Genomic DNA, 26,663 nt, shown 5'->3' with positions numbered 1-26,663 from the left:
CACACACACACACACACCAGAGTCAGCCCTGCTGGCTCCTTGAAGGCTTGTCAGCAGTGACCATGTAAAACTGGCGTCTAGTGACATTTCCAACATGACATTTGTCTGTGGGACCATCTGTGAGGGCCAACTGGTCCCAAGTAGAACAAAACATCTAACTGCCCACTGACAGCAACACACAGTCCACCATATATATATACCATATAAAAATGTAATCATCACAGTGTTTCTTTTCTCAGGGCATCTGAAGATTCTTTTTCATTCTCTTGTTGGTCCTTTGTGAAATAATAGAACCAAATTAATAATATAGCACATGTTCCAGGCATAAAGAGTCTGTGGTCCCAGGCATTAAGCCTGTTCCAGGGTAGCATACAACGTTAGCCAACTAGCGTCCAGGCATTAGCGTACGACAGGCTTGCAGAAAAGATACTTCAACCAGATTGACAATTTGAATAACTTGCCCAGGACAATGCAGAGGGCTAAGTAAACTAAACACAGGCAAAGAAAACGATTAGCTACTGTACCTGGGTTGGAAAGCAAGACGCAAGTCAGTATCCTAAAATAACGTTTGCAAACAACGGTAGCTTGGTATAAAGCTAACTACTCAAAGAATTTACCCACCAGTGACTGGCCCTGGTCTATAATTAGCCTACATTAAAAAATGACTACTTTACTTTTTAGGGTTTTGTATGCAATGTCGATGCAGGAATTGTAATTTTCTTCAATTTTGGTCTTCTGTCATTCATTGTTGATTTCTTTTGCAATGTCATGTTTTTTGGTCATTTTGTTTTGGATCAATAACTGCTCCATCTTGACCAGCACACACCCTGACTTCCTCTAGCGCCTGGCGAGGGAAACATGGTGAATGTGTCAACAATCCACAGATGTTTTTGTCACACCTGGACTTTTCACCTAATTCCTGGTTTCTTGGAAGTACTACTGGATAGTTTGTAGTGTGAGTGTATGCATAATATATGTATTGTCTATATATTAATTCTACACAAATCTTTTTTAAACTGCTTGTTACAACATGTTCCAAAGGAACAGTAAAAAAAAAAAGAAAAAGAAAGAAGAGGGGTTTTCTTCCACCGCTCCTGTACTCAATATTTCTTGTCCCTTTTTCAAGATCTATTTTCCCCTCCCTCTACTTGTCATTCACCTTGATAGCCCTCCATACCTTCTGCCACCTTATCACCATCAATGTCATCTTTCTATCCGCCCTCTCTTCCTTCCTTTTCTGTCTCTTGCTCAATGTATCTCCATCTACTTTCCCCCACTGCTTTGTCAATGCAGTGCACTGACCCGCACCAAACACATACACACAGAAGTCCCCACCAGCCCACGGTGACCTTTTCATGCTAGATTATGTGGCTAATTTAATCAAAATAATCCAATAATAAGTGACTAATGGTGAGGAATAATATCTAATTTTACCCACTGCTTTATCACATTTTTAATCTATATACTATATTCATTCCTTCATATGTTGGCAGACAGTCCGGCAAGGAGCCATTCAGGGACACAAAATCATGGGAGCAGAAAGACAAGTAGACCATACATCACCTGACACTTCTTTGGTTCTTGAGAGATGTATTATTGACACATATCTCATCACACAGGCTTCTCTGACAAGTGTGTATGAGTTTGTGAGCATGTGAGTGTGTGTGTGTGTGTGTGTGTGTGTTTGCATGATATAACAACCAGGGAGTCCAGAGCTATGGTCCAGAGAGAGTGTCTCTGACATATGAGTTCAAATCAACATGCTGCAAAAAATAGAGTTAGAAGTGTGACCATGGGCATGTCCTCGCATACCTGTCATGCAGCATATTATTCCACAGTTTTCAGTACAGACCATTCCTTTGGTCACAAAAAATCATTTGATGTGCTGCAGACAAAAAGCCCCTTAGCCAATCTGACTGTTAACATAACAGGCTAGGTAGGTGGTCAGCTAGCAACCTTTTTTAGCCTTGCTAGGGCCTCAATAGATATTCTCAACTGAATGCCATGAAATTTGGTCCACACATCCAAATGTTCACCACTAATTAGCAAATGTTAGCATGCTAATATGTTAAATTAAGATGGTGAACATGGTAGAAATTATACCTGTTAATCACCATGTTTAACATTGTCATTGTGAGCATTTCAGTATTTTCAACCATCACAGTCCCTAAGCACCGCTTCAAAGAGCATGGTTTGTAGTCTTGGAAAATGTTTAGCCTAGTGCATGGCTGGTTAAATTAGCCTATTCTTTCCTTTGGTTCCCTACAAAATCCAGTAGTGTTATCCAGTCTTTGCTGGTCATTCTTGATGGTCAAAAAAATAGATCAAACTGGTCAACCGCTGCTGGTTGACAAGAAGAAAATCATCAGTCCTCTACCAAAGAATGCTACAGAGTTGGTCAAGAGACCATAATGATGCTCTGGTCATGCAAACTGCACCATCTCAGTATTTACTAGTACTACTAAATATACACTGCTTTTTTCTGCCACTTTACATAAAAATGTACCAATCGTTACATCCGCTCTAATGTAGTGTAATCTTAATGTAATTTATAAAAATAATTGTTGGGTATTGTCATTTGTATTCTACTGCTCTGTATAAACAATACCTTTAAATATTACAGTCTGATAAAAGCGACACACTATTTCATCAAGAATGTTTTGATTGGCTGCAGGAGTTGCTTGTGCATAACACTATTGACTGGATGGAAAACCTTCTTATATGCATTTGGGTTTGTCTGTGGCTGCATGTCCTTAGTATACATGTAACTAATATAAAGTAAGTAATTTTACCCACATGTCTGCTAATTATTTGTCATAAATAAACATAATATTAGTTAGGGTAAAATAATACCCACCCAGTCCCACATGAGTGCTGAATGTTGATGGGTTCAGTGATTGTGTGTGGTACTGGAATATCACTGCTGAACCAAGAGTTTGGATGAAGTTCATCTGAACTTGTCTGCATAAATGCATGTGATTTGACAGCACTCCGCCACCGATGAGGAAACTCACTTGCATCCAAGTATGCGATGTGGACCTGCACCAAGTGTAATTAGCAAGCAAGTATGCAGCTGTACAAGCACTGATCATCCAACCTGCATCTTTGAGTGAGTGAGTTTGCTGTTAATACTTGGTATTAGTAGTTGATCAGCTTCAGCTGTTGACATTTGTTATTTGGCAGAACACTGTGGTTCTCATGAGCTAGATGTTAGTCATGTTGAGTGTGAGTAAAACGAATGAAAGGATCTCAGTAGGATTCTGTTTGATGAGTGACCACTGGACATCACTCCCATGAAAGTGGCCTGGCTCCATCGCATCCCTGCTCTGCTTTACAGCCTCTCTGTCACAATTTTCTCTTTCTGTCCGCCAGCCTCTCTGCACCCCCCCTCTCTGTCTGTGCACCTGAGCCACCCAATTAAAAACATGTCAGACCTACGAACAGGGAAGAATCAAGAACAAAAAGGTGCTGAACGTTTGAACCAGGCCAAATTCTTTTGATGATTTTGTTGCAAAAAACCTTTTCAATCAATTAGGCTATACTTGTATTAAATTTTATATTATGCTTCAATAACAATAGAGTAGATCATCTTGGAACACCGTCTCCAGTTCTCATAATACATCAATGGCTCAGTACTGTACAAAGAGGCACACTGAGCTGAATCTGGCTGTGTTCACTGCTGTTTTGATTAAATAATGTTGGACTGAACAAATTCCTGTGAGATCACAGCGACATATCAGGAGTCCTCTCAATTACCGGTGAGTCTATTTGACAGATTTAGATATACAAGCATTTCTCAGAGGCAGATCTGAAAGAGCAGGTATGTGGGAAATTCATTAGCTAACTTTATCAAATGGGTTGTTTTATTGGTTGAGCTGTCTGTTTGATTAAACTTCAGTTGATCCGTTGTCCTTATTTCCCTCCTTATAAACTTCCTTGTAGGAGACTAGGCTTACTGAAGGAAGGATTCGAAGTGGGACAATGTGCTAAAGACAATGTGCTAATATGAACTCAAATGTACCCTTTCTGTGAACATATTTCATGAAGAGAGAAAAAAAAACTGTGAACTCCATCAATCCACTGCTGTCGAGCTCCCAACTTGAGAGAGCGGACTGTTAGAGCAGAGTGAGAGACAATAAATAAATGCTTTTGTAGTTTAGTTGCATTTTTAGCCAGTCTACCAGCATCTCTCACTGCCCTTTTCCTTCTTTCTCTGTGCCAGCCCAGTGGTTTAATCAGCAAAAGCAGCTGGGGACAGGGAGAGTGGAGCTTGTCTCTAAGCCCAGCTAATTTACTGGCTCCCCTGACCTCCTTTATATCTCACCAACTAACAGGGCTTGCCTGGCAGCTTCACATGGGAACAAAAACGCAGGTGGTAAATAGACAGTCGGGTAAAGTATACAGAGGTAAGAAGCACACATGATGAGTGACAAAAAAGATTGGGAAAAACAGGCAGATACAGACACCCCGGGATCGGTGAAAGAAATTGCAATGTAGAAAGTATCTCTCACCTGTTGACCAGGCACTCTCAACGGCTGTGTCTAAGGGGGCTTTCACACCTGAAAATCCACACCAAGGTCCAAACTAAAGTTCAAGTTTTGATACATTCGGTTTGGTTTCACACTGCAATTCTGCGACTGCACTAAAGAACTTTACGTGACATGCTTGCGTCCTGTCGTCATCATCTATGTGGGCTGCGTCTCCCTATACTTGACATTGATTGGTTTATTAAACAGTTCAGGGGGTAACTTTGACAAGAATGAATGAATAAAAAATGAATGCACATTTGCCACTCTATTGTTATTATTATGGCATTACTACATGCAGCACCAACTATACTGAAGGATAGTTCAAATTCGCAATTAAACGTTCTCATTTTGCGAACATTAGCCTACAACATCGCCGACAGGAAAGGAGGAGAAGACAGCAAGCAATCCTTCTGCATCTCAGTTTGAGGAGAGAACAAAGTCACAGCAAAAAGTAATGTGTATTAACCTACCACTAAGTCAGAGAAAGCAGTTGAGTAACAGCAGTTGAGTGACATTGAATGGGTTCATATTTAGTATTTTTGTCATTCTCATATTTTAATGGTAAATCACAGTTTTTGGTTAAAGTTGTTATTGTTAGTTTCAGCAGTTACAGTACAGTACTTTTGTGTTTTCTTATTTCGTATTTTTTACGGGCAAAATGTCATTCCAACACCAGCAGCAGTAGGTGTGAACCAGAGTGTTGCAGTTTTTAGAGGGCTCCAGCAGGGGGGAATGTGAAACTGTTGAGCTATGTTACGGTGCACATCGCTTCCTCCCTTCAGACATTTGTTCAGTGGGGCAACATTAGCTCAGTCTGTTGGGACTCGGCTTGGGCATCTGTGGGTCGACAGACTGAATCCAGCACGAACCATTGCCAAAGGTGCTGCTGAGCAAGGCCCTGAATCCCAACTGCTCCCTGGGTGCTTTACGAAGGCAGCCCACTGCTCCTAATTAGGATGGGTTAAATGCAGAGAACAAATTTCCACTTCCCCCTCCATTTTGGGGGCAGCAGTAGCTCAGTCTTTAAGGATTGGAAACTGGAGGGTTGCCGGTTCAAGTCCAGCTTGGACCACAGATATGGAGTGTGGACAGGTAGCTGGAGAGGTGCTAGTTCACCTCCTTGGCACCGCCAAAGGTGGTCCTGAACCCCCAACCGCTCGGGGTGCCGCACCAAATGGCAGCCCCCTCGTTGTGACATCTCTCTATGTGTTGTTGGTATAGGTCCTGTTTGTGCATGCGTATGTTTTTCAGACCTTGTGGGATTATTAAAGTATATCATCTTCTTCTACTTTTCGTATTTTTCCAGTGACTCAAAACCTGCTTATAATTAGTATTGGTAGTATAAAACTCCTTTCATCAGCTCTGACCGCTGCCTGCCTCCACAGCTGGACCTCGTTGTCCTGGCAGCCTACCTATGTTTCCAGGGTCTTAACACTAACCCTACAACTTGGGAACATAGCACCCAGGAAAGATAGGAATGACCTGTTGGGCCGGTGCTCTTGCTGTTCCTTGTCTTGGGTTTTATGGCCAGTCTGGCTGCTACTTAGAGCCTGTACGGACTATCAGCTTAGCTAGAAGTAAAGCCTGCCCAGTCTTGGCTGCCTGCATTCTGATCCAGATTCTGGCATTCCACATTACAACAATGATCGTGATGATATTTTGTTTAAAAGGTGTTTGTGGAAATGACATTTTTGCATCACAGTGTTTTTGCAAATGAAAGGGCAATCAGATTTCAATTTGTAGACAGGAGACACATTTTAATGCCAGGTGTAAACATAACACAATCTAGACACCATCTTTATCAGATATGTATTAATGCTCGGTGTAAATGGGTCACTGCTGACACAGAAAAACTAGCAGGCAGATCTCGTTGGAGAGACAGAAAGGCGGATAAGGACAGAGCTGTGACAGATTTAGTTTGTTCCCTCTGTCTGCTGTTCAGACTGTTAGCAACAGGAGATGAAGATGAATATACACTAAGAGAGGCAGGCAGTCAATACAATAGACATTCAGTGAGACAGACAGAAACAGGTATTTAAAGAGATGTGTGACAGGTCCAGTGTGTCACCTCTGTTAACCACAGTTGAATTTCTCTTCATTGTCGCCCTCTCTCCTCATCTTTCTGTCCATTTAAATTTCAAAATACAGGCACCAATATGCAAATGGCCATACCTTCAGTCACACACATTCATATCCCGCAGATATACATAGAGCGGACATACCAAAGCCCATAGTGTCACATTTTGCTTATACCATCACGTATGCATGCAGACACACGCACACACATATACAAATCCATACTAGTGTGCATTTATCCTATTGCTCCCACCTCCAACGGTTGCTAAGCAACAGCACATATCCACAGATTGTTTACAGAGCCTGTGATATAGTTCATCTCAAAGGGGAGGTGAGACAGAGACAGATGACACAATCTCCTCAGATTGAGACATAAAAAGAATAAAAGAGGAAAAGGTGGTCCGTCCCTTCACAGGAAAGTGGGCAGTTATGCAATGAGGCTACTGGTCCCCGGTGTATGATGTGTTATGAAATACATTATTTTAAAATTTAATACTGTGCTACTAAACCAAATACAGCTGTCTGGATCTCTCTTGTGTTGAAAGGGATGGCTGGTGACACACAGATTCGGTGTCATGTAGTAGTAGTCATGTAGTTGTTCTGATTAACCCTTAGGGCCAAAGAGATAAAAAAACACAATAGATCTTTTCAGCTGCGATGTTGTAGCAGGACAGACTCTACAGTTTTATCCAAGGGAACAATAATGTGGCACAACTACATATTTTGTAATTCCACATGTTAAGTTATTAGGCAAATGCATTAATATACATTTAAACACGTTACATTATACTAAAATGTGTTCAGAATCTCAGTCGTTCATTTGTGAGCTCACGTCAGACACCAGAGGGACAAAGATATTGACTTCATGTGACTGACACGCAGTGTTAGCTAACTAGGGCATCGAGTATGGCAGATCATTCGTGTATCCCCAGCGGACGCAAGAGGCAGGTCTAAAATAATTACAGCAATAAAGTGAAAAACAAAGAAACAAAACCCAAAGGTTTTCTCTCAAAGAAAGGATGGTGAACATTGGTAGTTAAGTTTCAAGATAAAAAGCTCTGAGAATGGACAAAGCCCTTTTTATGTTATAGCTCCTTGTTTTCTTCAGAAACAACATTTTTTAAACTATGCCAATTATTGATGTATTTCATTGTGCAAATATGGAAAATCTGTGGGAAAAATAATTTGTTGTTTCTTAAACCATCCAGTAGTCATGTCAAGATGAAAGTGTGTAACTGAGTGACAGCCTTACAATACTGTTTTAGTATGTATACCCATTACTTCAGACTCCTGAGCTCCTGAGGTAAAATTACGGCGGATGGATTCACTCACATGACCGTGTTGATTCCTGAAAGCTGCTGGAACATCTGAAGACCGCAGCCCACCAGGAGGGCTCGCCGAGTTGGGGGGTAGGTCAGCATCCGCCAGATCACCGGGCCATCTGGAGACACAAGCAAAGGCACAGCAGAAATTAATTTCAAACTCAGCATGACTTCACAGCAAAAATTACATGGGGCGTTAAAAAGAGTTTCATTCCAAAATAAACTACCCACCATGAGAGGAACAAGATCCCTGATGCTACAAACGTAAGGCTGACAACAAGAATTGGTGTTGCAACAAAGTTTCCAAAATGAAGCCCAACTGTAGGCCAAAGGGTACTCTTGATTTGCCATTTATGACTATCAAATTTCTTTTATGATTTAAATTGCTTCGGCTGGTCACAGTTGGTGGTTTAGTTTTGGTTTAGTTTCAGATTTTGGAATTTTCATAAAAGTCAGAGAGTGAAAGATGTGTGAGGAAATATGTGTTAGAAAATCACAGCTTGTTGGTTTTTGTGTAGATAAAAAAAAAAAAAATATGCGGGAAGCTGGATTTTGTTACCTTCGGAGAGAGCCAGGCTAGCTGTATCCCTTCTGTTTCCAATGTTTGTGCTAAGCTAAGCTAAGCAAACCAGATGCTGGTGGTACCTTAAAGGGGCAATGTGTAAGATATGGCCAGAATTATTGGCAGCCCAGCATATTGCCGGTATCCAGCTCCCAGCCATAAATGACATTTGAATGACAAAGAAGTAGAGCTCTGATGCTGCTGCACTAGCTGGCTGCTCTCCCTGGCACACCTCAACCTCTTGTTCCTCTGCTACCTCTACTTGTCTCCTGCCACAAAATTATTTAGGAATGTAGTATTAGTGAGCTGACTGCGGTGGAGATGGTGAGTGCAATAAAAACTTGATGTGATTAAGAAGCATAAACATTTAGAAAGCGATATTTTAATCTGCTGTGTCCGCAGTCTCTCATCCACCACCTCTGAGTTTTACACAAGTACAGCTCGCTAGCTCGGCTAATAGCAAATTGTTAGAAACAAGCCAATATGAATGTTGTCTGTGTGTAGTCTGTTTGGCTCTGTTTGCCACGCATCTTAAAATTTGGCAAAATCTTGTAAACTTAGCTGCTGGCTGAGACAGAGGGGGAGGAGGTGAAATGATGTGCTGTATTTGTTTTGAGTATGTGGCCACGAATTACACAGTAAACCTTTAATATTTAGCGTACAGGCATGAGAGTGGTTTTAATCTTCTCATATAACTCAACGAGTAAGTAAATAAGCATATTTCCCAAAATGTTGAACCCGTCCTTGGTCCACAGGGCCCGTTTAATTTAATCATTGATGCATCATCAAGCCTCTGTGACAGTAACCATCTGCCCTACTGAAAGATTTAGAGGCTTTGTTAGCTCCAGTGATGCTACTCTATTACGTTGACCTTTGACCTTTGACCTCCCTACAGTGGCGAAAAAGTGTAAAAAGAAATTTCTCCCCTGAGGATCAACACAGCAGAGCAGCTACCTTTTCCCCTTTCAGGTGGTGGAAATCTCAGTTTGGGATGAAACAAATATTTGACGCCAGCTTGTGGCCTCACTGGTCCCACTCGGCTCAGCAACACACATAGGCAAGTGATCCCTTTGGAAGGAGAAGTCCTAATAAGACGAGAGAGTGGCTGGACACACACGGTGAAGAGAGACTAGACAAACAAGCCTGAACACACTCACTCACACACAAACAGACACACACACACACGGTAGCGGTAAGGTAAGGTAAAGCTTTCGACCGTGTGCCAGGATACACAAGTGACTGTGCAAACACAAGCACATACAAACACATCATAAACAAGGATGCACATAAAAAATGACACACAGGCAAATTATTTGGGAGCAGCTGTGTGTGGGAGGACTCTGGACCAGTGAACATCTCCTTTCGCTGTTTGACAAGCAGACCAGACTGTGTAAAGTAGGCCCCCGCTGACACACAAACACAGTTAAGCCTTCCTTTCGATGGCCGCCTGTCAGACCTCTTAGGGGAACATGATCATCTTTGATTTCTTTCAGTTCTGCAATGCTGAAAGACGCTTTTTTAACTTTCACCTATTTGTCCACATTTTCACTGCAGAGGCCTCTTAAAAATGATGAAAGGCAATGTTCACCACAGACTGAAGCAGTGGAATACGCAACTTGAAATATATGATATGAAATATAATTTTCATAAAATCTTGCAATTAGCCTCAACTTATGTTGTAGAAAGTCATTATCTAGGGCCATCAGGGTTTTTGTAATAGAGATTTAGCTTTACCAGCAACATGGACGCAGCTTCATTGCCATATATTCTGTTTCCTCATCCAGCATTGTGTCTAAATTACTGACCCCCCACCTACCCACCCACTCCAAACATTTGTGCAGTTGTAGCAATAATTAAATAATTATGGCTCTGTTTATAGGTTGGGGTGACCCGAAATAGTCGAAGATTTGATGCTTCGTTAGAAACAAACACATATATAAGATTTAACATTTTAACCCTTTATCAAAACTTAATTATAAGTATATATATAAGTCTCATTGAGCTCCTGGCTTCTGCTGCAGTTTATTTTGCCAACTGTTTTACTGTCCTGAGGTTCTCCAAGGAAAGAGTATTGTTTGTCAGTAGCCTGTCAAAGTTCAACACTGTCCATAGGATAGGATATAGCCTTTACATAATGTCTTCTGTGGCTCTGAAGGGAGATTTTTTGTTTTAAATGTCAGATTGAAATTTTTAACAAAATTCTGGGTTAAGGACTTGGAACAAGAGTTTGAAAAGTATGGACATTTATCAGGCAGGGGGAGTCATATGAAAGACACAATCCAAGTGCATTCTGGGAAATTTAGCATCATGAATTTTTGGAGATTGACCTATACTGGGGATTAAACATCTGAATATTTTCTACACAGATTTTGTCCATTCTTTTTTAATCTTTCTTTTGCATACTAATAAGTTTGCATTCAGTTAAGGAGAATGTATCCATTAGCCTGCTTTGGCTTTGAAATGTTTTTGAAAAATATAAAATACAGTTAATATTTTAAAAATTAAACATACTTTTGTATTGTTTGTTTTTTGTCAGAAGTGGGTCCTAAATAAGCCACTGTATGTTTCAGTTTTCAATTTAATGTGAAGCCTGAGCCCTAACCTCAGACAGTGAAGAGGAAGTGATGTGTTTATGGGTTGAGCCATTTCCATGGCGCTAACCTGGTGGAGTGTGACCAGACCAGAAGACTGTTATCTGATTAGACAACAGGGAAATCAGGATTCATGGGCTGAAGCCAACTATCAACAGAGTGGAGACCTGATGGCCGCCTGAAGAAGAGCTAAATTTAATTGACCAATCGCACACAGGCATACGGGCAAACAAGCTTTTTCCCTCTCTGCTCGCTTCTGGGTCAACAATACAGCTATTCTACAAAAATACAATTTAATATGCAAATAGACCCATTCATACTCACTCATGTGTGTTCTAATGATAGTCTAATGTACATGCATAAACACACACATACACACACACACACACACAACACACACAAAGCCCACAAAACACACAGCTTCATTTCCTTAGATGGACACCACCCAGCTGTAATTTAATCGGATGAGATATTGAAAAAAAAGGCTACAAAACAAGTCAGCGAGCTACTAGTAAGCCACAAACACAGTGATTAAGTCTCCCACCACTGCAGTACTTTGGTGCGAGTATTCCACATTGAACTTTCTGTCAGTCATTCAGTCTATGCTACAATACCACCATCACCACAATTTTGTCCTTTGACCATGTGAATGCAAAGCATGATGCGTTCAGGTGTAGAACACGGCCGGATGCATAATAAGTTCAAGTCAGAAATTATGTGACTTATGTGAAATGAGTACTGAATGGGATTATAACACATACATTCCAGATGTAGACAGGACAACACACACACACACACACACGCACACACACACACACACACACACACACACACCACACAGCTCACTACAAATGCATGACTCTCTTTTCTACCCACATGAGCTCTGTGATCATTCTTCCGCCAATGCTACCTGCACAGATCCCCTTTGATTTCACATCTTATCAGCATTCAATCTAGCAAATAGTAATAGCCTCATTCTTTGTTTGTACAATGGGCAGGGAAAGCCTGGGATGTGTTTTTAATGAGAATGAGGTCCCTCTTCCTATTCCTCTCCTCTTTGATTTTTTAACTTAAGGAATCTCCAGAAGGGTCCAACTGCAGTACTCCCTCCAGAGGCCCCTTGTTCTGTTATGTACATTTGTTCCAACTTTTCAGGCAGGTGCAGTACTGCCTTTCTAGCCTTTTAGCTTCCTTCAGTAATTGTCCATAGATGTTAGTTAGCTAACCTTAGCTTGCAGTTTACTGCTTACCGCCTGTGTTAGCTCATTAGCCGCCAGCGTGTAGCTCTCCAACAAATGCTGTTCTAATAAACTTACGACATGTGATCAACTGTGTGTGAGCAACTAACTATATAACTAAAACCTCATACAGTCAGCTTTCTCATTTGTTAGATATCTTGCAAGTTAGTGTGTCCATGGTCATTTAGTTATGCTATAGCTAGTCAGAGGGGCCTGAGGAGGGAGGTCTGGGGTGCTGCAGATGGACCCTTTTGCTTTTCCTCGGCTACCTGTTTTTCAGGAAACACAACCCGCACAACAACCTCAATGGCCAATCACAGTACCTGTTAAGCGCTTCAAACACGTTCCGCTGTCGGCTTAATGAAGTATACAGCAGGGAGGGAAAGGAGGAAAGCAAGGACAAAGAATCAGATGGAAGCTCGCTTTCCAGGAACATTGGCAGGCATCCATCCACAGGACTTAGGATTTCTGATTCCCATATTGACTTGTAAATCCTCACAGTCCCGCAAATCAGTGAAATGTATTCCTATCCATGGGTCAATACACGGTCAAAAGTATCAAGGGGGGAAAAGCTGGTGTTGAACAATAGTCAATCAAGGAAACAATGAGGTGGTTGATGGAAGCACAGGAGGAATTAGAAAGACAGAAGGTAGTCTATAAAAGAATAGCTCTTTCTATCCATCCAATCACTGTTTCCTTGGGAAGTAAGTGGCTCAAAGCAGGCTTCACTTACATATCCGAGAGGGCTGCAATCATGGACTAAAGCCTGAACAAGCAATCTGCAGGCATCCTACCTCAAATCCCATCTCCCCTCTAATTATTTCTTCCTCATACTTCCCCTCTCCTTTCTCACCTCCCCTCTGCTCCCTCATAACACCTCGTACTCTACTCTTCTTTAGAAATGAGGTCTATCACAGTAATGGCAGTTTATGGAACCACTGTGCAGTGCAGCCTATTTGGTGTTTCACTAAATTCCCCTAAAAATGTCTGTATCCAAAATGTTAATGTTACAATTCAATAGCCACTATGTAATCAAGCTCAATCTCCTTAAAGCTACACTACGCAAAGCTTTTATGCCAAAATAAAGTTGTGTTTAAGGTACAGTTTGACATTTTGGGAAATACTTAACTTATACTCTTTCCTGCTGAGAGTTAGAAAATAATTCTGTATGCTAAATATGAAACTACAGCTAGGGGACAGACTGATTCGCCCCTTCTGACTATCACGGGGGTGTTCCCGATCCAATGCTGGTCAGGACAGATTATTGGCCCAAAGATCCTGCAGTGTGAGGGGTTTACATACATAATCTTAAGGTCACCGACTGGATCGGAGGTTCCCTGATTTCGAAATCCAGGAACCTCTAATCAGAGAGGACTTTCAATCATAACATTTATGATCATGTAAATGTAAATATCATTTGAAATCGGGAAAACTCAGAAACCAGCAACAGCCAATTAAAGCGAGCTCAACACCGACGTGTTGTGTATTTCCCTGCACTATAAAATGTATTAACCATGCTGATTCCCTCTTCTCCGTTTTTGTTTTTGTGCTTATAAGGTTGTTTACATAAAAATAATGAACATGTGCTTCTTTATAGCCCTGTTTGGACAGTTCATAAGGAATATCATTAGAGGCACACTGTGGTAATTAAACTTTTAGCAGAACATATCCATGCTCAAACTGGCCACTTAAATAATTTTAAAAGTGAGGTTAAAGCACCATATACTGCTGTCCTCGAGCTTCTCATCAGTAGTCTGAGATTGTCAGAGATAAGGAGCCTTGGTGTTTTATCCGTGGTTTTTTTGAGTGTACTCAAGCACTTAAGGAAACCTTCATTTCTGTACTCTTTGATTCTTCGGCAGCCCATAGAATCCATGGACCACCCTGACATCAATTGGAGGCAACAGGTATGTTGAAAGGAAGAATCAATTCAGAAAAAGAAGATGATGTCAGGTATTCTTAAGGACGGCAATTCTTGCGTCAGCTTGAGGTAAGAAAGTTGCCTGGAGCCTACATGTGAAGCTTATGGACATGTGTGGCCTGTTGTTTTGATCATATTATGAAGAAGCTATGTGTGATAGTAATTACATTACAGACGCTACTGTGGAAACATATCCTAGAGATTCAAAATCTCAAAGTAAAGCTGCTTGTTTTTTTAGGACAGTAAAGATCTAGACTGGTTCTTTCCTGGGTAATTGAGAGTCACTCTGGGCCTGTGGCTACAGGGGAGGAACAGCATTTTAAGTGGAGTTGATCAAATCTTGTCAGTGGCCACGAGTCTTGTCTGCAGATGCTGGGGAGCAGCTGTGTTTATCTAAGGGCACAGAGGGGCCAGCGTGGTTGCCAGGAGCTGAGCACCCGACGGATGGATGGATGGATGGAGGAAAGGATGAACAGTCTTACACACAAATGCAGTGACTGACAAGGATAAATAGACAACAATGGCACAAATTAAGCATTCATTTATATTATCACCATTATGGTAGTATAATAGAATTGTTTCTTAGATTCAGGCAGGTATTCACCAACATTTCAAATACAGAGCACCTGCTATTTAATATTTTCCTCCACAATGTCAGATCCGTACAGCTAAAGTTATCCCTGATCCAGACCCAGTCATTCTGGATTCTGGTAAATCCCCCTATTAACATCGCTGATCTCCGCCTGTTTTAGTAACTTTAGTAACTAACAGGAATGATTCTACTTCCACTTGTGGGAAGTCTTTAAGGCACTAATGTGAAGGGATATCATGTTTTTATGTATTATTTTATATATGGTATTTATATTTTTGGTAGTCAGTGCTACCAAAAAAAAAAAAGATTATCATTTTCAAACTTGTAGTCATCAGACCCAACCAATAACTTTATCAGAATTCACACAGCTCCCCTCAACTTTTTCTCATAAGCAGTAGTGCTCCCCGAAACCTGTAAACAAACTTTGATATTGATTGATTTGTGAAATTCCCTTTAAGTTGCTGATTCAGTTTGACCTCAAAGGCCTTTGGCTAAAATAAGCATCTCGTGCACAAAACTAAAGAGCCCTATTACAAACATGTCTATAGACCAAGCAGCTCACATGCATACAAGCTAAAGCGCTTCTTGCTTTATTATTGAATTTTCCATCACCATCATCAATTCCATCAATTTGATGAAAAATCACCCTTTAAAATTTAGTTGTTTTTTGCTTTGTTTTTACTCCAATCTATCAGTCAGAATCTCTAGAGGGTTGTTGCATTTCCCAGTGCCCTTCTTTTTCCCACAGTTGACTCAAAACCAATGAAAGCCCAGATGATGAGGTGATGTTGTATCAATCTAACACTTCTGGAGCACTTTCTGATCAGTGAAAAAAGATGGCACCTGATGTTGTGGATGGCAAAGGAAGAGCGCTTCGGAGCCTCAGTGCGAGTGTCAACAAAACCACCACCTCTCCAGTTTGAAACTAATCACATAAAAGGCATCAATCAATATAGTGCATGTGGATGCCTTTCACGTTTTCCTGAAAGTCTGTCATGTTGTCTCTGGCCATTTCTGTAGCCTGGTGGTTGAAGACAAAGGCTACAGGAAGATATAAGGAAAGGCAGAGAAAGAGAGGGGCAGTGCAAGTTTTTCCATCTTGGTTTGTGTTGAAAAATCACGCGTGGTTATATAACCCAGAATCAGATCATACCAGCAGACACAGAGTGCTACCTGGAGTTGAGGGGAGGACATGACACAGAGGCACATTCATTTTTAAACTCATTATCCAACTGAGATTTCCATTATTCAGCGGTTAGACAGCTTTCTTGTGCAGACAAACTCTCTCTGTCATTAAATGTAAAGGAACACAGCAAATAGTTCAAGGAGAACTATTTTTCATGTAGCGAACAGAAGCTATTTCCTTCTAGATGCCAGTTCAGTGGGTAAACTTCACCTAGCCCAGTACTCCTTGCATGCTTAAACACCTGTTATGCAAGAATCCCCTTCTGTTTTGCCAGTTTGACCCAAAACTGGTGGCTAAGAATTCCTGAGGGGCATGAGTAGATAGGAAAGAAGTGTGTGTGTGTTTCATGCTTTTATATCCCCTTGGGGACTTTACCCAAGATGCACACTAACCAATGGGGACTCGTGCCAACGTGGGGGCAAAAATTGACATCCCTACGGATAGAGACTGCTTTTTGAGGGTTAAAACTTGGTTTTAGTGTTCAGGTTCCAATTGAGTTAAGGTTAGGCATGTAGTTGTGATGGTTTAGATTTGGGGCTAGGGAATGCATTTTGTAAATGAGATTCCCCAGGGGCACAGTGTGTGTGTGTGTGTGTGTGTGTGTGTGTGTGTGTAAGAGAGAGAAAATCTTCTTGATGGCCCTGACACACACTTTCCAACTGTACATCTTTTTATTTCGCAGTAGAGTTGGACTATTTTTCTAGGCACACACTGATATGCGTTTTATAATAGCTAATAACACCATTAGGGAAAAGAAAACTGCCTTTGAACTAAATATACACACAAATTACACATTCAAACACTGTTTCACTTTTTTTCACACATTCTGTCTTATCTGGCATGCGGGGATATTCTTCTACAGTCTGAGCCAACTTGTGCGTTGAAAGCATAGACTGTAGAAGTTCATTATCACATTTAGAAATGGTGAAATGATGCAGCTGGACTGCGCCTGTCCCCCCTTCAAAAAATACTGTGTTAATGAGCGTGAAAAAGGCTGGTTCACTATCCATATATCCAAGCAGGGTTTGTGACAGGCGCAGAGAGGGAATCATGATAGATCTGCCATCGCATAACTCTCCTCACTCAATTATTAATAAGCTGCTTAAAACCTACAGGGGAACAGAGCAGAGCTCTGAGAAAGGCGCTCTTTTGTTCTCTATTTGTCACTGTTGTTTTTCCTCGCTGCTTATTCGGCGACATAGTGACCAACTTAAACTCATCCGAGGGAGTTTTAAGACTGCTGACACATGTTTGGGGAGGCAGCAACTCAAGCTGAAAAGCTATTATTCATTCATCTTCATCTTTTCTACTGCACAATTTCTTTACAAAGGTACAGCTCATGGAGGTCTTTTTATGTCTAAGTATGCTGTTTAAAGCCACTGAGCTACATTAATCTTATCAGTACATTTTCAATTCACGCTAAGAAGGGAAAGAAATTCTCAAAATATCAAATTGCGCATTTTAAATGGACAGGAACAAGGATATCTTCTGGAGCCTCTGTATGCATACAGGGGTTGCTGATAGTTATCACCCCACTATTACTCCAAATATGATAACACTTTACAATGTGTCTGCCTACAGCTACATTGACTTGATTTACATGCACTCTAGTATCCTAGTATTTAGTATGCTTGCAACTGAGTGAACTCTGGCTGCCAGGACTCTGCTAGACACAATCTTATCACCAGAAATGGTGGATAAGAACATCAAGCAATAATATCTATGCTCTTGTTACTTTAATGCACATTATTACTTTGATTTAAGCATGAAGATCATTATATAATTTACCATCATATGTTTTCAATGACTACCATGTAGTGTAATAGTAAATAGTGTACATGTAATTCAGTTTAAAGTCTGTCTGGACGGGCCCAGAGGAAAATACAAACCAAATCTGAACTGTCTGAAAATAAAAGCTACTTAAATATTCATAAATGTATTGCTTTGTGCTTTATTTAAATGTGTGTTACAACAAAGCTTTTTTTATAAAACCAGATACGACTTGAATAAAACTGCACATGTAGTGACATTTTACAATGAGTCTTCCTTCAGGACGATGCCCGATGTGGTCAGTATCCTCGTTAGCACCACTATCTCTACCTGTAGATTTTTAATGACCATGGTTATTATGACGGGAGCAAAGGAGGAATTCAGGAGAGGTAGTTTAAAGAGCAACAAAGTCAGTGTATAGGGTAGGGCTGACCCCAAATAGTTGAAGATTCGATGCTTCGATGGGCGGAGCCTGATTCGACTGTCAATCTCACAGTCGAAGCTTCGCAGCGAAACAAGGATCATGCCATTTAGGCGATATGGGGGTGCTCAACATCTGATTTTACATAGAACTACCAGTTTCCTCCCAAAAAGTTAATATACAGCCTAATACAATACCCATTTCAACGTTTAAGGTTAAAAAAAACTTCTAATAAATGTTTTTAAAGTGTGTGAATAAATCCAAAATTGTAACCCTAACCCTAGGTCGTCAGTGCGCATGTGTAAGCGTAGCGTGTATGTGTGTAGTGGCAGGAGGAAAACTTGCTGAAGAGACGGAGCCACAGCTTCACCAGTGTTGTGCTGAGTTGTCCGCACCTCGCGGGACTTTCGGATAATTTATCACTGTTGATGAACCACACAAAGAATATTATATCGTTTTTAAACAGCCGCTACTTGAAATAGACCCACGAGGAACCACGACATGCATGCAGTTGTCAGCAGCACGGCAAAAACTCTGCACAACTCCGGTGAATGGCAGGTGAGAGAGAGAGAGAGAAAGAGAGAGAGAGAGAGACACACACACACACACACACACGTTACTGTTTCATTTATTTATTTATTTTTAAATTTTTTATAAATTTTTATTTTTTAACACACACACACACACACACACACACATACACACACACACACACACACTTACTGTTTTATTTATTTATTTTATTTTAATTTTTAATATTTCTTCTTTTTTTTAACACAAACACACGCTTTGATTACTTGTTTAATGAAATGTATGGGGTTGATTGTTCTTATGTTGTATGTATGATGCTTTGGCAATATTGTTGTTACACATTCATGCCAATAAAGCTAATTTGAATTGAATTGAATTGAGAAAGAGAGAGAGAAAATGGTCAACAATAAGCCTCAGTTTATCTTCGGTTTGCAATCGCCATGCAAAAAAACACACATGATTCGACTATCAGTCGGCTATAGGCAGGACTTGACGATTCTGATTCGATTATGTAAATCCTTAGTTGGGGACCGCCCTAGTATAGGGTGGCGGCCGGGGTGGATGGAAACACAGGGCTTTCACCCAGGCGACTGTTGCCCCCTGTGAAACCGAAAGTCAACTGTGAATTCTTTTAAGTTATGTACGCAAGTTATGTTACGTAAGTCATCATGTGATGTAACTTAACTTACATAACTAACATTCTTATCTTAACCTTACCAAGTAGTTTTGGTGCCTAAATCTAATCAAACTGCGAGTGTTTCAAAACATTAATCACATGTTTATTATTATTCCGACAAAGGTCCAGTATGCCCGTGGATAGTAGCTACTCTCCAATGGTCATAAATGCCTATGTAGTTTTGGGCTTCATTGGCAAACAACCTATTCTGACGTTTAGGTGTGAGGACGTGTTGCATGACTTGCAGCTGGCAATGGTAAATGTGCTTTTCTAGTCTTCCACCCACTCAATATGCTTTTTAACCCATTCACACATTCATACAGTGATGGCAAAGGCTAAGGTGCCAATTGCTCATCAGAGGAGCAGTATCTTGCAGTATCTCAAGGATGCTGGGGGTGGCTGTGGCTCAGGAGGTAGAGCGGGTTCCCCGTTAACTGGAAGGTTGGCAGCTCAATCCCCAGCTACTCTAGGCTGTATTATTAATGTATTTGAGAAAGTAGGGTGAGTTGAGCTAGTTTTTACTTGAGGTGTCTTTAAAGTGAAGACATGACAGTAAGGTCTCCAACTAAAATGTGTACTTATATTTTAGGATGTGGTGTGTCCCAGGGAATAATCAATTTGAATCTAAAATAAACTGTTTTCAAAATATGGCTTTGCAAAAAAAAAGTTGACTCTTGGCTCCAGTTGCCCCATATGAGGGGTAAGTTGAGACACATGGGGGTTGAGCCACATGGAGGTCGGGGGCATCAATGGCATTTCACCGTGCTAACTCAAACGGCAGTATGTAAAATTACAGATAAATAGCTTGCACGACTTCCCCCAGGTCTTTTGGCTCAAATACCCCATCCCTGCCATTTTATCAAAATTGTGTCATCCAGCAGCTCAAGGGTAAAGTCACGCTAACAGCATAGCCTCATATTGTAACTTCCTAAAGCACTAACACATGCGTAAGATTTTCTCAAACCTGTCTGTAATTGTTCAGAATCAGGACTCCTTGAACATAAAAAAATCACTTTGAACAAACTGATCTTAAATGTGCTCGTGACTTATTCCATGGGCCTTTCTCCATCACAGGGTGAGTAAAATGGATGACTCTTCAAAAAATGTGTGGTACATGACCAATTTTGTCTATGGCTGCCGAGAAACAAGAGGTGGCTCAACCTCCCCACAGGCTCAAATCACCCCGCTCTCCCCTACATTATTGCTTTTCTTATTCCAACCTTGTATCTCTGGCATCTTTCTGGATATCTAATTCTTATGCTTGTTCTAATTTCATGCTATCCTGTACAGCACCTTATTATTATTTATTTATTTTAGAGTTATTTACCGACTGTAGCGCCGAACTTCAATGTAAAAACAGCAGAATACGACTGAATAAAATTGAATTCAAAATCACTAAAATGATAGGTGGAAGATAACACTAACAATGCTTTCTTACAGTCAGTTCTACAGGGGGGGTATGATTGCTCACTCTCAATCCACTCAAGTCAAGAGCCAATCACTAAACAGATGGCTCATATTTTGAATGCAGACAGTGGGGCCCAATCTGCACACCAATCTGTGTAGAAGACGAAGAATTCCAAACACTCACAAAAGCAGAGTGATTGGCGACATCAGCGTTTCTGAGAATCATTAGTAAAGTAGTCTGTTAAGCAGTAGGGGAGCAAAGTGTGATCTGCATTTCAAAAAAGGTGCAGAAATGACTGCTGGATGGCTTGACGTGTGATCTGAATTTGATCTGGTTGTCCCACAGGGTCAGTTTAATATGTTTCTCTGTGAGAGGGGAGGAAAGGAAATGAGAGGAGAGAAAATGAAAGGGAAGGAATGGAAATGAAATGAGAGGAAAAAGGGAAGGAGAAGAAGGGAACAGGTAAGAAAGGAAAGGGCAATGAAGGAAAGGAGAGAGGAGGAAAGGTAAGGAGAATAAAGGGCTGTAGAGAGGAGAGGAAAATGAAGTTAATGAAAGAAAACAAAGGGCAGGAAATGAAAACAAAGGAAATAAGAGGAGGAAAGGAAAAGAGAAACGGGAGAAGAAGAGAGGAGAGAAAAAGAAAAAAAAGAAAGTTAAAGGAAAGACAGGTAATGGGAAGTTAACATGAGGAACGGAAAGGAATTAAGCTGCTGTCGTGGAGCTAGGAGTTAAGATGAGGTGAGCGTAGAGCCGTATGGGGAAAAGGATCTGTTGTCATTGGAAACAGCAGTCGGCTGGCTGTCATCCATATTTAACCTGCTGGTGTTTGAACCGCCATGGTATCTTAATATGCTGCTTTAATTCAGACAGCATCTACGCTTCTAGTCAGTTTGTTACTGCACTGATGCATAAATAGCACCGCATTAGGGAACTGGCATCAATGATAACTACAGGTAAAATAATCTCACTTTTGGAAAAAGTTGCTCTTTCTTCTTATATACAAGTAAAAAACTGAGAAATACTTTCCCATTCAAGATGCTGCCTCAACGAAACGGCTGCTATCACAAATTTAGCAGCACCTCATGGCTGCTTCAAAATGGTCACCGGGAGGCAACAGGAGTTTAGTTTAGTTAAATGTGAGAAGTTTAAGAACTTCTCACATTTGATCTTGTCAAAAGCTTTTCAAACACTGTCTTCCCCCTGCATGAGTCACTCGCAGCTGTTCTCTCAGCAGCCTTGAGATAAACTGAGTGGGTTTAGGTAACACTTGTACCAAACAATGGTACTACACAGCAGAGAGGCAGTGGTTCACGATGTGCTGACACGCACAAAACAAAGCCTCTAAAAGAACAGATCGATGTCTGATGGATCCATGTAACAGTCTGTAGAAAAGACCAGGTGACAAATAGATACAGATCTAGAGGGGGGGAGGGGGGGGGAATTGTGTTAAGATTCAAGAAGAAACACCAGACAAGTTAGTTTTAGAAGAAAGATACAAGCTAGTAACAGTGAGATGGAGCAGAGAGTTTGGATCTATCACCATACCTCTAAAGCGCTGGCTCAGTGATTAATGAGAACCAGAGGTATTTAAATGCAGAAGAAAGAAACAAATGTGTTGAAGCGACAGTGCAATCTTGAAGAGATTTGTCTCTTGAAGGCAACCAGCAAGCGTTTTTGCTGTGATGAAAGCAGAAACAACCATTAGCACAGACGCTCTGTACATTCCAGGTAATGTATAAGCAGTGTTCATCATTGTTGCTATTACTCTGCCTCCTTGGTTCTGGCGCACAGCTTGATGACGCTTGATGATGCATCACTAGTTGGTAGCACAAGCAGCATTATCAGACTCGGTGCAGTTACTCATTAACCACACAGAAGGTAAAAAGGTAGCGCACACACACGAATTTTCAGGACACAATTGAGAAATCGCAATTTCACAGACGTGCTAATGTTTCGGCCTAGTGGCCTTCATCAGAGCATGGAAGAAAATGGAAGAAATTTCGTTGCCATTTACGAGTTGGCAAGTGATTGGCTTAAATTGTCACATTGTAATTAACGTTCCAATAAAACAATGTCTAAAAACAGGTGAAATGGTAAATCCCATACTATTCAACAGTTCTAACCGAGGTTACAGGTTCTGTAATACAAATTTTGTTTCCATATTATTAAACTTGTTCGGAGGAAGCATTTGAAACTGGAATCATCATTCAGTCCAGCAGGTGTTGCTGTGTTGGGTCTTGAAATCCAGTCCATCTCTTTCTGATTGAGTAGCTTTGGTATATTACAAGTTCCTTACATATTTCTACATCATGCCAGGTAAGAGATTTTTGAATCAGGATAAATAAAATCCAAGCTGCTGTTACATTGTCTAGTTATGCTTTTTGCGGCTACCAGCTAACTCTATGAAAGAAACAGTTCAATAGCTGCATCAGTCCATATGGTTTTTCCATGGTGCATTCATGCTTGAAGTAAAGGAAAACACTTGTTAGGCTTCAATGTTCAACTTAGTTAAAATATTGAGGAAATCTTCTCTGATGCCTTGGTTTGATTACTGATGCTTAACTACAACTCCGAGCAGCTGAAATGAAGAAACCTTGTCAAACATTTTTGCTGTAAATGTGCTCTCACGGGTGGCTCCAGCTTTCTCAGCTGCATTCACATACAACACACGCCCACACACATCATCATCCATCGATCCATTCCCATCGGCCAGTAATAAAATCTCACCCATTCTAAAGTCTGTTGGTAATCAATCCACTGAGTTATTGAGATTCATGACCTCCCAGATGCACACCTGCCATGTAGAAGACAAGGGTCTTCCTTGGGGGCACACACATATACACATACAGATACGCATACAAAAATGTAATAATAATAATAAACTTTATTTGTAAAAATGTCACGGTAAGAGTGAGTCAGAGAGGCTTGGGGCAAAAAGGAAACATAGGCACTGTTACCTATATCATCTGAATGTCTCATTTCACTGTTTAAAGTCTATTTGGATAATACTTTTGTCAAAGATAATTTACTGACCTAATAAACCCACACTTATGGATGGAACATTTGAGTCATACTCATAACCATTACTGTGCTTGTTAATTTCACTCAGGGCACATTTGAGCTTCTGTATCCAAAAGATACAAATTCAACAAGCAGATTTAATTGAATATAGCATCTCTGGATGAGTCACAGATTCATTGTCATTATATGTGGAATCCGGGACCCTGGAATAGCATCTTTAGAAGAACATTGCTGAATGTTAAAGTGGCCTTCATTTCATTCACATTGTGCCCTGTGAGTCAAATATGTGATAAGCTCCAGAGGTGCCATTACAAATCTGTTTGTTGATCCTCCATTGTGAGTTGACAAGGGCAACTATTATTCAAGGCTGAAAAATTGCAGCACACTGCAGCAAACAGACCTCTTCAAAGTCCTCCTTCACTTTTTTGTTCTATGTGTAGAGAAATCCATGTTATGACTTTATATGGAGACTCTACGTTAGTCTCGCACAGGGAGCCAACAAATTCCTTTTCATGACCAAATTCCAGTTTGAGTTGTCTCATTTAAGGTTTCTGTATTGTTGTGGCTGTTTCCCTGTGGTGTTGGTCACTTCCTCTACTGCCCTCTCTACCTCTGCCCAGGTGTGCTACATCTGAATGCTCAATGAGATGAGATGGAATTAAGTGCTTAAAAGTTCCTGTGCCAGCACCAGAAAGGATAGGCTTCTGGTGTGGAGAAAGCTGGGCTTTGTTTTTTGTTTTTCAATTTTTGATGGTCTTGATTTAGTGTATTCGTTGTTTGTATGTTATTAAATTCATGGATTTGGGTTATAAAGGTGTTTTTCTGTAGCTGATTTGGGTCAGTGGCGCAGCCTATGTGTGGGCTGTGGGGCCTATGTCAAGTACGCTTCAAGTGTTCATAGCTGTTCCAAATGGCCACACTTGAAAGTGGGGTGAATATCCTGTGAATGTGAACAAATTCAGCCCCTCCCCATTCTGATACTGAAAGGTGTGGCGGGAAGGTGTTTCTGACACTGTTTGACAATCTGACAAGAACGTCACATGAAGCGTTCTTAAGCTTTTTAGACTGGTTGTCAGAAACGCAAAGCACCCACATTGATGGTGCCAGTGGTGGTATTGATCTTCTCATCTTACTCTCTGCAAGAAAGTGAATCAGCCAACAAGCTCCATTTCCTCTTGACATTGTGGTTTCTTTCTTTCTCTATAATGGTTTTCTTTTACTAGTTAAAGTGCTATAACCACAGATATTAATTCTCTATGTATCATCAGCAACTTATGTCTGACTATTGACTTTCAAATTTGTGTGCTGATTTGTATTTCTCTACTTCTGCTGAAAAAAAATAATCCCCATGCTCCCTATGGCATGTGTACTGAGTGTATTGATCTTTCAAAAAATTTAATACCTTCTGTACAGTACTCTGGTGTTGAAAGTGCTGTATAAATAAAGTTGAGTTGAGTTGAGTTGAGTTGAGTACACTGGGAACACCTACAAATGCCTGCTAATTAGTAGTAGATCAATGAAAACCAGCAGCTGATGAATAGTCCCTTACGAATTTGTAACAGCAAAAAAAGGTGATCATGAATCAAGAGTTGCATTCATATTTTGTTTTTGGACTCTTGGACTAAGTAGGCCTAGCTAGAAATCGATTAGAGAAAGATAAGTCCCAAGTCTATTTGCTTTCATCAGAGGCAGCTTGTCTTGCTTTGGATCCTCTACTAATGCTGACTCAATAATTTCCCAGTTGGGAATTTGGTTTCATTTTCCTGCTCACTCCACCCCGCAGCCCCCACCATCAGCTCATTGTTCAAACTGATAACAAGGGCAGATATGTGTAATTTCCAATAGTCTTATATCAAAATATTTGTTCATATTACCCTTGTGAACATGTTTGTCAGGCAGCCCGTTTGGTTTTGTCATCGCACAAGCTTGAGAGGTGGAACAAGAAGTGGGAATGAAAAGCACTAGAGCAGAAAGCACATTTATTGAAAATTAGATTAGCAGAGAAGACAATGCCGCTAGCATGTCTAGATTCAATTAAGTCTTATTAATGAGCAGGGCAGTGAACCCAGCTTAAATAGTGATGCTTGGATGTGAGGTGACTGCTCCCAACTTTGAAAGTAGTTGAAATGACCAAATAAAAAGTCTTTTATTCCATATGGGACATGTTCAATGACCAATAATGAAATCTACAACCTTGAATTTAAACAAGACAGGTCATGCCTACATTTAAGATACTGAAGAGGCTTTTGTTCAGTGACTGCAATCACTTCTCAGTATGCAGCCCTGGTCTCATTATGATTTCTTTGTGGATTTAAACAGACCCAAAGCATCAGCGGAGTTTCATAAAATGTTCAATATCCTGAATTATTAATGATCAGTGGGAGAATTAGCACTGTGATGGCGGTAGATGCTAAAACTCCCTCAGACATCTATCAGGTGTGTGCACAATGTGTCTTTGCATGTGTGTCCATATGAATTATAGCGATTATGATTGCATAAAATTAATTATTTAGAAGGGCGCAGCTGAAACATAAATGCAGCACACTTTTGTTGATAGCTAACACAGCGTACCATTCAATTACCTGGAAGCAGATGGTTAAAAACAAGCATGAGCCAAACAGAACAGCAGGTTAAAGAGGAGATTGCTTTGGACCGCAAATAAATGCAGGGAAAAACAACCTGAAATGAAGATATAAATATAAACAGGCTCTATATAACACTAATTTAATTCCACCTCAACTGATGTTGTGATTGTGTATGTAATTGTACATACAGAGGTACTCTACTTTAAATCAGTCAGAGCATTCTCTGCTTTT

General features: G+C 40.6%; 1 protein-coding gene across 1 annotated transcript in view; it reads right to left on the bottom strand.

Annotated features, from left to right (window-relative positions):
- Positions 1 to 26,663, bottom strand: part of LOC123984877 (proton myo-inositol cotransporter-like) — a 78,288-nt gene that overhangs the window by 21,491 nt on the left and 30,134 nt on the right. The window contains exon 4 of the mRNA XM_046072094.1: positions 7,938 to 8,046. Coding sequence (XP_045928050.1) covers positions 7,938 to 8,046 — 109 coding nt within the window. The remainder of the gene's footprint in view (positions 1 to 7,937; positions 8,047 to 26,663) is intronic.

The sequence above is a fragment of the Micropterus dolomieu genome, linkage group LG16, assembly GCF_021292245.1.
Source record: "Micropterus dolomieu isolate WLL.071019.BEF.003 ecotype Adirondacks linkage group LG16, ASM2129224v1, whole genome shotgun sequence".
Taxonomy (NCBI): Eukaryota; Metazoa; Chordata; class Actinopteri; order Centrarchiformes; family Centrarchidae; genus Micropterus; species Micropterus dolomieu.
Note: the sequence above shows the minus strand (reverse complement) of the source record. Positions and strands in the feature narration are given on the sequence as shown.